Source organism: Antechinus flavipes, chromosome 4 (assembly GCF_016432865.1).
Source record: "Antechinus flavipes isolate AdamAnt ecotype Samford, QLD, Australia chromosome 4, AdamAnt_v2, whole genome shotgun sequence".
Classification (NCBI taxonomy): Eukaryota; Metazoa; Chordata; class Mammalia; order Dasyuromorphia; family Dasyuridae; genus Antechinus; species Antechinus flavipes.
The window spans coordinates 18,089,830-18,105,640 of NC_067401.1; the positions used below are offsets into that span (position 1 = coordinate 18,089,830).

General features: G+C 47.4%; 1 protein-coding gene across 2 annotated transcripts in view; it reads left to right on the plus strand.

The window, feature by feature from the left end:
• CLIP2 (CAP-Gly domain containing linker protein 2) overlaps positions 1-15,811 on the plus strand; it is a 111,421-nt gene that overhangs the window by 27,002 nt on the left and 68,608 nt on the right. For both annotated transcript variants that reach the window (XM_051991953.1, XM_051991954.1), the window contains exon 2: positions 1,298-1,523. In XM_051991953.1, the coding sequence (XP_051847913.1) occupies positions 1,409-1,523 (115 nt within the window). In that variant the 5' untranslated portion in view covers positions 1,298-1,408. The remainder of the gene's footprint in view (positions 1-1,297; positions 1,524-15,811) is intronic.

Consider the following 15,811-nt stretch of genomic DNA (forward strand, 5'->3'; position numbering starts at 1 on the left):
TAAGTAAAGTCTGTCTCAGATGAGCATTGTTGTGTGTAGGGGTGTGTGTGTGTGTGTGTGTGTGTGTGTGTGTACATGTAAGTGTGTGTGAGTGTGAGCATGTGAGAGTGTGTGTGTATGTGTGTGTGTGTGTGTGTGTGTGCGTGCGCATGTGTGCACCCAGAAAGAAGGACAAACAGGATACCTTTGAAAGTGACTTGAATTTAACATCTACTTAAAAAGAAAAGGGAACTTCATCTACCAGAGATTCTCCGTTTCACGTACAAGCTTCTCTTTCTGTTCTGTTCTGGACATAGATGTGTTCTTTTTTGATATTTTTTATCAAATTTTTATTTATTTATATTTAAATTGATATTTATAATTCTGATATTTTTTAAGTGAACTTGATTTGTTAATGGGGAAAGAGAATTATGGGGCATGGATGTGGGATTTCACCGGTACGGTGACATTGCGCATGAGAAAATTTCCTTCACCAGTGCAGGTTGGCGCCCGCTCTGCCACCCAGGATCCTACAGGGTGGATCTAACTAACTAAGCTTGGCCAGGGTCAGACTTCCATTTTGGGTCAGAGGTTGAACTTGAGCTCGAGGTTTTCTAGCTCTGAGACGAGCTCCCCAGGCTGTACAAACATACACAGAATAAGAGATGAAATAAATCCATCGTATTCGGGAGGAAGGCCACTGTCAGTGGGGGGAATCCAGAGGAATTTTTTTATGTTTATTTTTTGCTGAGACAATTGGGGTTAAGTGACCTGCCCATTGAACCTGATCATTTGTTAAGTGATCCTTCTTTTTTTTAAAGAAAATCCTTCTTTAACATAGATTTTAACATGTTTAACATATATTGGGTTACTTGCCATCTGAGGGGGAGGGTAAAGGGGCAGAAACTTTGGAACGCATGGCTTTGCAAGGATCGATGTTGAAAAATTATCCGTGCACATGTTTTGAAAATAAAAGGCTTTAATAAAAATCAATCAATCAATAAATGAATAAACATATTGGGGGGGAAGGGGAATAAAAAAAATTTTAAAGTAAAAGATGATGCATTCGGATTGCCAAAATGTAACGAAGTCGTAGTTCCATGTGAGTCTTTTCACAAGAGACATGGTATACAACTCGATTCCTAGAATTGGCTCATTGTTCTTTTCTGCTATTTGTAAGTTAAAGTAAACTCTACAAGGCCGGCTGTTTATAGGAGTAGCTCTCGGCGTTTCTTGTAGCGTTAGCCAGCTCTCTGTTGGCAGATGTGATCCTCGTTCTTCCCATGACCTCTGTCTCTCTCTTGCTACTTCTCCTTAGGCAGGTGAGGATGAGAGAGACGATGTCCCGTCCAACAGCCTGACAGGGTGACGTGGAGCACAGCATCCAGCAGGAGGCCGGGCACCAACCTGCCGTCTACACGACGCAACCATGCTGAAGCCCAGTGGGCTAAAGATCCCCAACCGGGGCGGGAAGCACTCCAGCCCCGTGGGCCGAACCTCTTCCGGGTCATCCTCGGCTGTGGCCACCACTGGCTCTAAGGAAGGTAAGAGAAGGTTCGGCCGCTGGCCGAGAACCTACTTGGAGGATTTGGGGATAGGGAAGGCTACTAGGCCGTTCTGTGAAATGCGGGAGTAGTCATACAAAGGTTCTGTCGCCAGGGACTTGAGTGCAAACTCTACCTTTGGTACTTATGATCTGTGTGACCTTGGACAAGTAAGTTCTCCTCCCCCGTGCCTCAGTTTCCACACCTGTAAAATAAGGAAATGGACTAGATGGCTTCTAGATGACTTTCAAGGTCCCAGAAGCTCTCCATGTTACTCTCCTTTTCTGTGCCTCAGTTTCCACACTTGTAAAACAAGGAGCTGGACTAGATGGCTTCTAGATGATTTCCAAGGTCCCAGAAGCTGTCCAAGGTACAGAGCATTGGCCTGTGGGGAAGAAGGGGAGGAAAGACCTGGCAGTAGCTTCTGAGCAGGGGCAGACTCCAGGCCATGCTGGGCTGTCTCTCAGAGCCTGTCCCGGACTCTTGGGCAGAGGAGCCCCAGAAGTCTGACCAGAGGCAGCTGATGCTCCCAACGACCCTTCCCCTCCTCTCCCCAGGCCTTGACGTCTTGCTTTTTGCATTGCTTGGCTTGGCACGGGTGGGTGGCAGGGGACGCCAGTCCGGCCCTGTTAGGTCCAAGGCAGCCATCTGCCACCTTGGGGACACTTGAGCAGGGAGAGATCGGATCCTCTATTTTCTTCTGCTCGTCCCCCTCCCTCCTCGTTTTGGGGACCGCTCCTTTTACAGACTTGAGAGGAGTCAGTAATATCCCGGGCCGGGCCGCAGGGAGCAAAAGAACAGCTGGTTGGGCCCCGGCACTCTTGGGAATTTCAAAGAAAAGAAAAAAAGCCTTTTGTGATCCCCAGCTCATGTGACAGCGGCATTGACCTTTCCTGAAAGTGAGGCGGCAGGTGAACCTTCCGGGAGGCGAGGGGGAGGCAGATGGCTGCTGGTTCCCTTCCCTCTCCCATTTCCTTCCATCTCCCGCTTCCCTGTCTCTCCCTGCCTCCTGTGCCAGGGCCCCCAGATGAAAGACGTCCCTTTTCTGGGGTTTCCCTCACTCTGCTGTTGTCCGTCTTCCCAATATCCCCCATGTATTTCATCTGCATTTCTGCGCGCTCACTAGAGCACAGCCTCCGTGCAGGCAGTTTAATAAATCTCCCATGGAGAATAATCCTCACAGTTGAGATTTGAATCCAGATCTTCTGACTGGGTCAGCAAGACTTGAGTTCAAATCCGGCCGTAGACATTTACTAGATATGTGATCCTAGACAAGTCACTTAATTCTGTCTGCCTCTGCTTCTTCAATTATAAAATGGGGATTATAATAGCACTTGCCTCTCAGGTATTGTGAAGGTTTAATAAAATGATATTTGTAAAATACTTTCTTAACAATAATTAGCATGCAGTAGGTACTTAATAATTGCTTATTTTCTTCCTTTAGCATGCAGTAGGTACTTAATAATTGCTTATTTTCTTCCTTCCTCTGATCCCAAATCCAGGTCTACAGAGTCCTAAATTGGACTTCAATTAGCAGTGCCAATCACATTTTCCATCTTTTGCAAAACTCTTTCCTATGTACTGTTATTATTATTTAACTGAAAAGAGAGTTGATGACATTATAGTGAATGAGATCCTCAAGAGTGGAGGGGCAGTTTGATAGAATATATTGAAAGTAGGTCTGGATGTTAAAAAACTCTGGGTTCAAATCATGTTTCTAGCCCATATTCTAGCACATCTCACCAAGGGCAAGTCTTTCTAAATAGGAGCTGGGGAGAGAAGGTGCATCGGTAGAAGAAATTTCCTCATCTGGGAATTGCCAACAACAATGAAGTCCCAATTCCAACTGATAACATAATGCAGTGTTATTAATAAAGTGTTACCTAACAGACTCGCCAGATTGAGCATTTGCACAATTATAAAGCACTTTCCCTGTAAAGAGCCTGAGCTGGCTCTGCAAGGATTATTATTCTCACTTTACAAATGAGGAAATTGAGTTCCAGAGACTAGGCTTCTAGAAGACTCCCTTCCTTCCTTCCTTCCTTCCTTCCTTCCTTCCTTCCTTCCTTCCTTCCTTCCTTCCTTCCTTCCTTCCTTCCTTCCCTCTTTCCTTCCTTCCTTCCTTCCTTCCTCCCTCCCTCCCTTTCTTTCTTTCTTTCTTTCTTTCTTTCTTCTTTCTTTCTTTCTTTCTTTCTTTCTTTCTTTCTTTTCTTTCTTTCTTTCTTTCTTTCTTTCTTTCTCTCTTTCTTTCTCTCCTTCTTTCTCTCTTTCTTTCTTTTTCTTCCTTCCTTCCTCTCTCTCTTTCTTTCTTTCTTTTTCTCCTCCTCCTCCTCCTCCTCCTCTTCTTCCTCCTCCTTCTCCTTGAGTGCCAACTTTTTTTTTTTTTTTGCCACTACAAAAAGAGCTGCTATAAACACTTTTGCGCATATAAGTCATTTTCCCTTTTCTTTGTTCTCTTTGGGTAGTGGTTTTTCTGGGTCAAAGGGTATGCATAGATTGATTGCCCAGATTGTTCTCCAGAATGAAGTCTTCTGATTTCAATTCTTTCACTGGTGCCCCATATTCCTTTCTGAGACAGAAGTAAAACTGCATACCCATTTGACAGATATTAAAACAGAGACTCAGAAAGTATGACTATGAAAAGGAATACAGAACTTAGAGCTGAGATTCAAATCTAGCTCTCCATTAGACAAATGATCCTGGGCAAATGATTTCATCTCTCAGAGCCTCCTTTTCCTCGGCTTGAAAAAATAATGGAGATGTAAGACTTAGGATCTGCCAGTCAAAATCAGCAAACATTTATTAAGCACTCACTGTATACAAAGAATTGTGCTAGGCTCTGGGAAATAAGCACCAAAGTTGGAAAAAAAAACAAAACCATTCTCTACCTCCTAAGGCTTGTGAGGAAAGTGTCTTGTAAACTGTCAACTGTTCTATAAATGAGATCGCCTGTATTCTTTATTATTATAAATGACTAAAATATCAATAATAGCTAGTGTTCTAGTGCTTTAAGATCATCAAAATTTTGTACCGATATTATCTCATTTTATTCTCCCAATTACCTTAAGCGGTAGCACTACTAATTGTCCTGAAGCCAGATTTGATCTTCCTGACTCCAGGATGGAGGTTCCATCCACTACACCAAATAGCTGCCCCTAATCAATGAGTGACAAAGCCTTGAATAAATATTTACTATGTCCCAAGGACCATGCTAAGGACTGGGCTTGTAAATGCAAGAAACCAGAACAGTTTCTGACCTCAAGGAGCTTCCATTGTAGTGTAAAGGGGAAGCTGGAAAGGAAGGTTTTGGAGTTCTGGACAACTCACCCAGGAGAACCTAGGATGGTCCCAGGGCCCTGGCGCAAGAGGCATGGGGAAAATGAGGTTGGTAGCCCATTAGGTTGTAAGCTCTTTGAAGGCAAAGACTGCCTTTTTCTTATTTGTATTCTTAGCACTTAGCACGCACAGTAGGTGCTTATTAAATTTTTATTGAATCGGCTGAGTAGAATTAACAGTTTGAGAAATTGACATAGTTGGTTCTCACCTAGTTTGATGACATTCATGTTGAAATGATTTTTTCTATGAGTAGATGCCCATCAGTTAGGGAATGGCTGAACTAACTTTCTTTCTTTCTTTCTTTCTTTCTTTCTTTCTTTCTTTCTTTCTTTCTTTCTTTCTTTCTTTCTTCTTTCTTTCTTTCTTTCTTTCTTTCTTTCTTTCTTTCTTCTTCCTTCCTTCCTTCTCTGTTTCTTTCTTTCTTCTTCCTTCCTTCCTTCCCTGTTTCTTCTTTCTTCTTTCTTTCTTCTTTCTTTTTCTTTCTTTCTTTCTTCTTTTCTTCCTTCCTTCCTTCTCTGTTTCTTTCTTTCTTCTTCTTCCTTCCTTCCTTCCCTGTTTCTTCTTTCTTTCTTTCTTTCTTTTTCTTTCTTTCTTTCTTTCTTTCTTTCTTTCTTTCTTTCTTTCTTTCTTTCTTTCTTTCTTTCTTCTTCCTCCCTCCCTCCCTCCCTTCCTTCCTTCCTTCCTTCCTTTCTTCCTTTCTTCCTTCCTTCCTTCTTTCCTTCATTCCTTTCTTCTTTTCTTCCTCCTTTTCCTCCTCCCCCTTCTCTTCTTCCTCCTTTTCCTCCTCCTCCTTCTTTTCTTCCTCCTCTTTCTCCTCCTTCTCTTCCTCCCACTCCTCCCTTTCTTCTCTTTCTTCTTCTTCTTTCTTCTTTTTATGAGAGCATCCTGCTCAACATTTCTTATGACACAATAATATTGTGGTACATGAAGGTAATAGAGTATTATTGTTCTAAAAAAAATGATGAACAAGCTGATTTTAGAAAGGCCTGAAGAGATTTACACAAACTGATTCTGAGTGAAACAAGCAGAACCAGGAATACACTGTACACAGTAACAGCAAGATTGTACTATGATCAACTGTGAAAGATTTGGTTCTCAGTGGTTCAGTGATCCAAGGCAATCCTAACAGACTTTGGACAGAAAATGCATCTGCATCCAGAAAAAGAACTGAGGAGATTGAATATAAACCAAAAGATGCCATATTCACTTCTTTTTTTCTGGTTTTTTTTTTTTTAATAAATCTTTTCCATGGTTTTTCCCTTTTGCTCTGATCCTTCTCTCCCAACATGATTCATAAAGCAATGTGTATTAAAAATCAATAAATTTACTAGAAATTACTAAAAAAATTATTAGAAATGATTAGAAAAAATTACTAGAAAACAAAACAAAAAGCAAATGATTCTTTCTATTCAGTGTTCTGCAGACTATTTCCCAGTTGGCTAAAAGCGACCACTTTTAGACATTGAATAAAAATAATTCTCAGGATAACAATGACCGTGCAGCTTGCCTCAAGTTCTGCCGCTCAGTAATGGAGAGCTCCGGCTGGGAGGTGGCTCTCCCTCCTTGATCCAAGGCCCCCTGCTCCCTCCTTCTCACTCCATTCTGGGCCAGGCCTTTGCAAAGGGAAGGTAGCCTCTCAGCCCTGCAGAGGAGAGTTAAAATTCCCCTTCTGGGGCTGCCCATCATCTTCCCCTTTTCTTCAGCAACAGAGGGCATCCCCAGGGAATAGAGCAATTACTTGAACCGGAATAGATTCTCACTCTTAGTACAGTGGGTAGAATGCTGGGCCTGGAGTCAGAGGCCCTGGATCCAGATGCTGGCTTTTCTCTGCTTCAGTTTTCTTATCCATAAAATGGGGATAACATATCACCTCTCTCCCTGAGTAGTTGTGAAGATAAAATGAGATAATATTCAAAATTCTATATAAATGCTAGCTATTCTTAGTTTCCTCTATGTCATACGGTTGAGAATGGCCCGGGTGCCAAGAAACACTTAAAAACGCTGAGGTTTTCTGCTCCTCTCCTCCTGCCTCCTTCTTTGAACCACATCCTAAACTTTTTAATAACAATCTCGACAAGTAAATCCGCGCCGAGCTTTTATACAGCTGGGGGAGCAGGGCTGCCTCCTAATAGCTTTTTGCTGCCGCCACTGAGAACCCGGCATTATCGATCCCCTCCTTGAGAGGTAAGCTGATGGGAGCTCCGAGCCCGGCCTCTTCGGGAGGGCCGTGACGACGGATGGATGCTCCATGGGGAGCCGGCTCTGCTCCTTCAAGGGTAAAACTCGTCCCATTCCCTCTGCTCCCTGTGCTGAGAATGCCCGGGTTGGGGGTTTTTATGGGGGGAGCTGGAACGGGAGAAACCTTGTGGAGCTTTATTTGGGGGAGAGGGAGAGGGGGTACTAGAAGCCCTTTTCTGTAGTCCCCTCCCGGCTTTGTCTGCGTGGATGATTCCCGGAGCATCTCCTGCTAACCACCACGCTTAAGGTAGTGGGGACAGGGGGGCTTGGCTTTGGATACGCCTTGAGGTGGGCCATGTCCCTCTGGGAAAGGGGCGGTGAGGCTGGAGTTGATTCAGTGATCCGTGTTTTCTCATGGAAGCTGGGAGGGAGATCAAAATGGTCAATTGGAAAGTCTTGGTTTGTTCTTAGAAGAATGCTCAGGGTTAGGGAGGGTCTCGTTCACCTGAAGCTCCCTGCTTATTTTGGAGGATTTCTCCCTGTTCTCTGCAGGGATTCCTCCCTCCCCTGCCCCTGCCTGGGAATAGCTCCCAGAGTGCCCGGAAAAGCCAGATCTTGCCCATCTGCCTCAGAGCTGGGGTTTCTAGCCCAGGCCCTCTAGTGAGCCGCAGGATAGATTTGTGACCTCAGTGCATCTCTGCCCCGGTTCCGGGAGCACCGGGACTCCCTTCCCAGGCGGAGGCTGGCCGTCAGGGATGCAGGCTGAAGGTCAGGGTAACCTTTGGCGAGATGGGAAGAGTTTAGGAGCGTTCCTCGGAGGGCCACTGGACGTGTCATGGAGGCCCTTCCCTTTAGGGCCACCCTGCCCCTCCTCCCAAGCATGGACTGTCTCCTTGAGAGCATGATGAAGAGAGGGGGATTAGGAGGTCTCTCGGGTCTGAGACGCATCAGGAAAAGATCAAGGCGCTCGCTTGGCCCGTAACTCTCGGGATTTCTCCCCTTCCCCTCCCTGATCCCCGTCTGGCAGTCCCGAAGGCCTGCGGAGCGCCGCAGCTGCCTGCAGACAAAGCCGTGCCTTGGATCAGGTTCCCAGCTCCCTGCCTCCCCCTAAATCTCCGCCGTGCCTGCGTTCAGCTGATGTTGGGGTTTAAGCCTGACGCCTGCAATAAATCCTCCTCCCTCTTGAATTCCTCCGGCCGAGACCAGGAGCATCTGGGAAGGAGCCCCTCGCTTAAAAGTGCTTACGGGTCCCCTTCCGAGGCTCTGGCCAATATTCCAATAGCCAGCGGCCAGTGGGTCCAGCTTCCCGACAATAACTCTCGTCTCAGGTACCATGCAAGGCTGCCTCCCCTAAGATGCTCGGCCGGACCGAGGAGCCGACGAGAGCTCAGAGCCGTTAATCTGCTTTGGGGGGCCGCAGGAAAGTTCTGAGAGTGTCAGGGAAGGAGCTTTAGAACACGGCACGCTGGGATACAGAACGTCAGGGCAGGGGCATGAAAGGCCGGCATGTCAGATGTCAGAACTAAGGCCGTAGGACGTTGTAACGGGATACGGGAAGGGGTCTTAAGTGAGGATGTTTATGGTGTATTATAGGATATCAGAGAACCTATGGATTTTGCGTCCCGGATCCAGGGGGATCCAGTGGACGACGCGCTGGGAGCCAGGGCTCAGACGCCGGGTCTGACGGCAGCTCTGCGGCGTCAGCCTCCCGCGTCTCAGTTTCCTCACCTGTAAATCGGGGCTAATAGTACTTGTGATACTCACCCGACAGACTTGCCGCAACGTACTGGGGATGGAACAGATTGGAGGGAGAGGGCGGTGAGAAAAGCAGTCTGTAAGCCTTAGCTACTACCAAGTGTGACTTGTGAATAATGCTCATCGCGGGGTGATCTGCGGCTGAAAGGGATCTCCGGCTTATTTAAGCTCCCATTTCACAGATGAGGAAAGAGAGACCAGCAAGGTTGGAATGGGATCTGAAGCCATGTCCTTCGGCTCAGTCCGACTCCTTTCCCACTGCGTCAAGCTGCAGGAACAGCAGCAGTCTGCCGGGGCTGGAGGGGCCCTTGCAGTTCATCCAGGGCAAGCTCCTAATTTTATTGGACAGGAAAGGGAGGTCCCGGGCAGGTGAAGGTACTCAGGGTCAATGGCCTGCTATGGATCGATAAAAGCCAGGTGGGCTTCATTTTCCCAGCTATACCCTGGATGCTCACCGGGGTGAGATTGTGCCTGCCTTTAGTAATAGGGACCGGGAGAGAGCCTCTGTGCGGCGGAACTCCTCAGGGTGGGGGCTTCTCACAGACTGACCTTGACCGTAGCAGCTGTTGAAACAACTGGCCCATGTTCTTGGAGATCATATTATGCAGGGGTGGGGGCAGGCGGGGAAAGACCAAGTAGGGGGGAAAAGATTACCTGAGGATCTGGACAGGCTGAAAAGAGATTGGGATGGAACAGTTGGAGGGAGGGACAGCTGGGATAGTCCCGGACCTCCCCAGTCCCAGCCTCCTCGCCTCCCAGCAGGAACGCTTTCTCTTTGTCTGTGATCGGGACCAGGAACAGGTAGGACAGAGGGATCTTCTGCCGTGGCTGGGGTCGGAGGGGAGAGGGAGAGCAGTCAGCCCGGGAAGAGGAGGAGGGGAATGATTCACCTTTGGCCAGGGACCCCACCCAGGAGCGCTGGCCCATCTGCCAGAGGGAGCGATGGCCGATGGGACTGGAGGAGACGGAGCAGACAGATTTTACGGTTCTTCGCTTGCTTGGGAGAGAAAGCCCGAACTCCTCCGTCTGGCGTCTGAACCCTCCGTAACTGGGTCCCAACCTGTCTTTCTTATATAATATATATGTAATATATATAATAACATAATATATATTATATATAATAATTTATAATTAGGCTAAGCCTAACCCTATATATAATATATAATAATAATAATAATCTATATGATACTTTTAGGGTCATAGAGTGTTTTACCTCATTTGCTACTCACAAAAACCCTGGGAGGTACTTTTGTATGTCCATTTTATGGATGGTGAGACTAAGTCAGGCTAGATGATCCAGAGTGACATAGCCAGGAGGATTCTGAGATGGAATTTGAACTCAGATCTTCCTGTCTTTGAGCCCAGAGCTCTAGCCACTGCCTTCTGTGCTGCTCTCTCTGCCTTTCTGAAGCTGGCTAGCCCGTTCTTACACATGTCATGTTCTTTCCTCTTTCCACACTTTTGCTGATGCTGTTCCCTTCGCCTGGAATGCCCTCCTCGCTCCCCCTTTATCTAAACCCTAGAGGTCCTTCAAGGCTCAGCCAGATCCTTCCTCCATGAAGCCTTCCCAGGTCGCTGCAGCTGCCCCCGATTTCTGAACTCGGTCCCCATTGTCTGTAGCCTTCCTTTGTGGCAGCGCCGCATGTGACCGATTCCGCCCCTTCTCTTGGTCCCTCCCGTGGCTTTTATTATTTCCCCAAGGAATGCCTTGTCTCCTCTCCTAGACGGGGAGGTCCCTGAGGGCCCGGCCTCCATCTCCCGTCTTTTTGTACCTGGTCCATAGTCTGGCCCGGAGCCGAGGCCGGGCTGGGGTGATCTGAGGCAGCTCGCTGCAGCGGAAAGCCTCTAAGCCCCAGGCGGCCGCTCACCACTGCTGCAAAGCCATTTTCCTCTTCTCTTGGGTCCTCAGTTTCCCTTTCTTGTTGGCCAGATGTCCTAAGAGCTGCCTGCTCAGTCTGTGTCCATGTGGCCTCTCAGGGCCCCACCTGAAGCTGGGTCTTTCTTAGGGGCAGCAGCACTAATCAGAACTAAGAATGATAAAGCTTGGAGATGGGGGTGGGCCTAACCTGGGATCCAGATTTCAAGGGATCTAGGACTTGAATAATTAAAAAATATTCCATCTTTACGTCAGTGTGATCACTTCCCTTTGTCATCTGACTGAATTTAATTTTATATGTAAAAACATTATTCTGAGAAGGGACCCTAGGCTTTCCAGATTAGCAAAGGGGTCTGGGACATCACGGAAGTTAGAGGTTTATAATAGCATCTCATTTTCTCCTTACGTCTGCTCTCTTAGTCTCATTTTGCAGATGAGGAAACCAAGGCAGAAAGGGGTGGAAGGCTTTTTCCAGAATCATCCAGGGAGTATCCAAGGCATGTGAGCGCATGTTTTCTTGACTCCAAGACTTATCCACTATGAGCCATCTAGTTGTCCAGACCCAAACTGGAAGTGACCTAGTCTCCTGAGGCCAGGGGAAGCATGCCATTTCCAAATGCATCCACAAGGCCCTGCTTGCTTTTGATATCCCAGGGTTCAGCCTCCCCGGTAGGGCTGGGAGGAAGGGAGAGTCCTATGTGTCGGTCAGTCCATGACCACAACATCCTATCAAAGCTAAGCTAGCAAGCCACATGGTCACTATGACAGCTGAAGTTTCTAGACCACTAGCCCAAGAGTCATTTCTTTTTTAAAACATTGTTTTTACATCATCTAAATTTCCCCTGATCCTCTTCTCCCATCTCTATCTCACATGAGACAATTTTTGTAAAGTGCTTAGCACATGGTCGGTACTTTATACATTCTCATTTCCTTCTTCCTCTCTTCCCCCCTCCTCCTTCCATGCCTTCTTCCTGCCTTCCATTTTCCAGGGTCACCCAGCTAAGAAGTGTCTGAGATGGAAACTCGGGTCCTCCTGACTTCAGGGCTGGTGCTCTATCCATTGTGCTATTTAGCTGCACCCCCCCCCCCTTTACCTGAGGTCCAGAGCCAGCAGGGGTCAGGACCTCTCCCTCTTGTCCCATGAAGTCTTTGAGATGGAGAGTCGGAGGCACTTGGCAAATGGCCACTTTGATGTTGGTTTATCTGTGCTTTTGAGTAGACATTAGAGGACCTGACTTTACATTCCTGATGTTTATTACCAGTGTGAGCTTGAAGAAATCATGAACTTCTCTCAGTTTCTTCCTTTGTAAAATGAGAGATTGGACTCGATGGCCTTAGGCATCTGCCCCTCCTCTACGTCTAGTGGCCTATTAGATGGTAAATACGGTTTAGTCCCTTAGCAGGAGTACTCGGCACCTCCCTTCTACTTTGAGACTATTGCTGCACGAGACCGATGCAGAATAGGAGCGATGGCTTTGGCAAAACTGAAATTGCCACTATTTGGCCTGAGTCCTCAATGATCTCATTGGAAGGAAGGACTTCCTTTTATATCCCCAACGTTTCACCCTGCACATTTAGGGTTAAGGTTTGAGTCGGGAGGCATTTAGTCACTTAATAAATGTTTACTGATGGATTGATAAATAAATCCGTGAGAAAGATGGAAAATCCCAGCTTCTCAAAGCCTGGTCTTGGGTGACATACAAGAAGGCGGCTCATGGTGTTGGCTACAGATCTCAGATTTCTTATTTACTGGAGGTTTTTGTTTGTTTTCTCCAGTTAGGGAAGAAGGTAACTTTCAGAATTCTTCTCTTAAAATGGAGCCGATGCTGCTGCAAGTCTCTTCTGTGGTCATGATTTTTGCCCTCAGAAAGTTTACTCATAGACCGGGGGGAATTGGGGGATGTGGGCAGGAGGCATGGACTATTCTCCCCACGAGTAGGTAGGTGGCATTTTCCTGGGCTTGGGCAGCGTGGTGGTTCAATGCATGGGCCTTTTGCACAAACACCTGAAATGTTATTGGGTCTCCTTCAAATATCAGCATAGCTTTGGTGATTGTTGGAGGAGGGAGAAGGTGGAGAGAGAGAGTGAGCTAGGGAGGAGAGCTTCCCCAGCTCAGTTACAGAGTCTAAATAGGGCTGAAAAAAACCCCATAATTTTCCCAGAAGCCAACTCAAAGGAGGGAAAAAACCAAAGCAAAAACAAGGTTGTGGGGATTTCCCACCTTATACTTATCCTTTTCACAATGAAACTGCAAATTAAAAGGAATTTTTTCTAGAGTTCTATGTTGAGGTTCTCATCATTTCAAAATGAAACTGCAAATGAAAATAAAATTTTTCTAGAGTTCTACGTTGAGATTCTCATCATTTCAAAATGAAACTGCAAATTAAAATAATTTTTTTTAGAGTTCTCTGTGGATGTTCTCATCGTTTTCCAGAGTTGTTGTTGGTTAATTATAATTATTCTGTGTCCGAGCTCCTTCAGGTTCTTAAGCTGCTGGGTTCTCAGCTCGATACCGAGTTATATGCAGTTTAGAGGGCAGGCTGAGATGGAGGTCTTGCATACTTAGTGGATGGGTAGAGACTCATTACTATGCTCTAGTTCGGCTGCTTGCTAGTTGCTCGATGTAAGCAACTTCACCCTTTGGGGTCTCGGTGTCCCCCTCTGTAAAAGAGAGGGTTCTATGAGATGAACTCCGAGGTACCACCAGCTCTAAATCTTTGGTTTTAGAATTGTTTCCCAAGGGCCTTTGCTCTCAAGTAAGGGGAAGCATGGAGACGGGCTTGTCTTTGATTCCCAAAGAGAGGAAGCCCTAATGGTAAAGCCTCAGGCATGGTGGTCAGCGGAGAGCTGCTGCTGGGGGTGGAGGAGGGGAGTCGGGCAGATTGCTTCCAGAAGGAATTCCGCGGTGGGGGCTGCTAGCCGCTCACCAGCTGTTCAGGGCCTCTCGCAAAGGGAAAGCTTTAGGGAAGTTTCCCCTGGCAGCCAGGTGGGTGGGCTCTTGGTGGAGTGAAAGAAAATGATGTTTTCCTTTTAAAAAATAAGATAATTTTAGTCTTAGCTCTACCACTAGCCTGAATAACTCATTCCTCTCTGTGTGCCTCAGTTTCCTCCCCCATAACAAGAAGGGAGGCAGACTGGATCAGTGACTGCTCTCAGGCCTGACTTTCTAGGATAGAAAAGAGATGTTTCTCCTGTTGTAGAATAGGAAGGATAGGGACTGAGCTGCTTTTTTCATTGATAGAGGGAATTTCCACATCGGCATACTCCCTCCACCAATGCAGATTGCGCCATCTTTGCAACTTTAGTCTTAGTTGTTCTCTAAACTGGTCCAAGATAACACGGCTAGTAAATGTTTGAGGCAGGATTTGAACCTAGCTTCCAGGGCAACTCTCCACCCATTAGGTCACACCCCTGGCTGTGTTGCTGACATTCAGAGGGATGCGTGTTCTGCCCTCATGTCTTTAGCCCAAGCCAGTCCTCGTGAACTTCCAACTGAGCTACCCAAGGGAGCAGAGGGAGAAGGGGCAAGAGAGAAATTGGGGGGAAAAGGGGGGGAAACATGGATGGGCCTGGGATGAGCAAGCCCCCCAGCCCTGGAATCACTGGTGAGGCTGATTCAGCACATGCACCCCTGAGCAGGAGGCAGGGTGGCGGAGGGGGTAGAGAGCTAGACTGGACATCGGGCTGCGCCACGATGGAGAGGCCGTCCATACCTCCTGGCCTCAGTTTCCCCTTCGATAAAAGGCAGAGGCTACACAAGGTGACTTTTCTGAGGCTTCTTCCAGCCTGGCGATCCGAAGCTTGGGGGGTGTTCGTTAACAGCTTAGAATTCTGACCTGATCTCTCTGCTCCAGTGGATGATTGTGGGAAGATATTAGGAGACCCCGGCCTTGCCCAAGATGGGAAGGGTTTCCTTGTCACATTGAGACCAGTCTCTGAATGCTGCATCCCAGCAGATGTGGTGGCCAGTTGGGATGCTGTGGTCCGCCATGTTTTGGATGACATCTAATAGAAAAGAAGGGGAGGAAAGGGAACAAGCATTTATAGAGTGTTTTCTAAGCCTTTACAATGGGTAAACCTGGACAAAGACCTTAACCTCTTTTAGCCTCAGTTTCTTCTGCTTTAAAATGGGTTGGGAGGCTCAAATAACAATATGCTAGACACGAGTTCAAATCCTGCCTCAGACACTTCTTAGTTCTGTGATCCAGGGCAATTCACTTAACTCCTGCCTGCCTTAATTTCCTCATCTGAAAAATTTAGGGATTGAACTTAATGGACCCTCAGGTGATTTGAATGAATGAAAAAGCATTTATTAACTGCTTACTAGGTGCCAAGTTGCTAGAACTACAAATTAAAAGGCAAAGACGGCTCCTGCCTTCAAAGAGCTGATATTTTAATGGGGGAGAAGGTTAAACACAGGTTTCGTTGGTGGATGGTGAGTGGGACCCTAGTTCTGCCAATCCACCCTCAGTGGCACTGGTGATTTGATCATGGTTTGATCCAGAATTTGGGTTGAGGGTCTGGGGAGAGGAGGGGCTAGGCAGCTCGGGGGGCCCTCACGAGATGGCCACAGTCAGCAGTGACTCCCAAGCTGCAATTGGCTCCTGCGCCAATGGCTGAGACTGAGATGCCCCAGTGCGGGTGGGAGTGGGGATGGGGGCAGGGGAAGGCCCTCCTGAACCACTACCTGCCGGCTCCTGGGGACCCCGGCAGGTGGCTTGGCTCCTGGCACTTGGATCCAGATGCTGCGATTTCTGTTGCCTGGGGCTGGATTCAGGCAGTGACAGCAGCTGCTTGATTGCCAGTGTGGTCTGAGCAGAGGCCTTCAATGCTCCCCCACTTAGCAGCCTGGGACAGCGCAGGCCCGACGGCAGCCAAGAATCTCAAGCGTTCCGGGAAGCCAATCCCGGAGCACTTAGTCACTGCCCTTAGCGCTGGCCGGGGGTGCTCCTGAACTTCCAACTGAGCGACCCAAGGGAGCAGAGGGAGAAGGGGCAAGAGAGAAATCGGGGGGAAATAGCTAGAAGGGGGGAGACAGACCAAGCCATTCCTTAACAGACCATTTGGAGCCAGAAATCAGGAAAAGCTGTGTTCAAAACTCACCTCTGACTTTACTAGCTATGTGACCATGGATGGGCAAGTC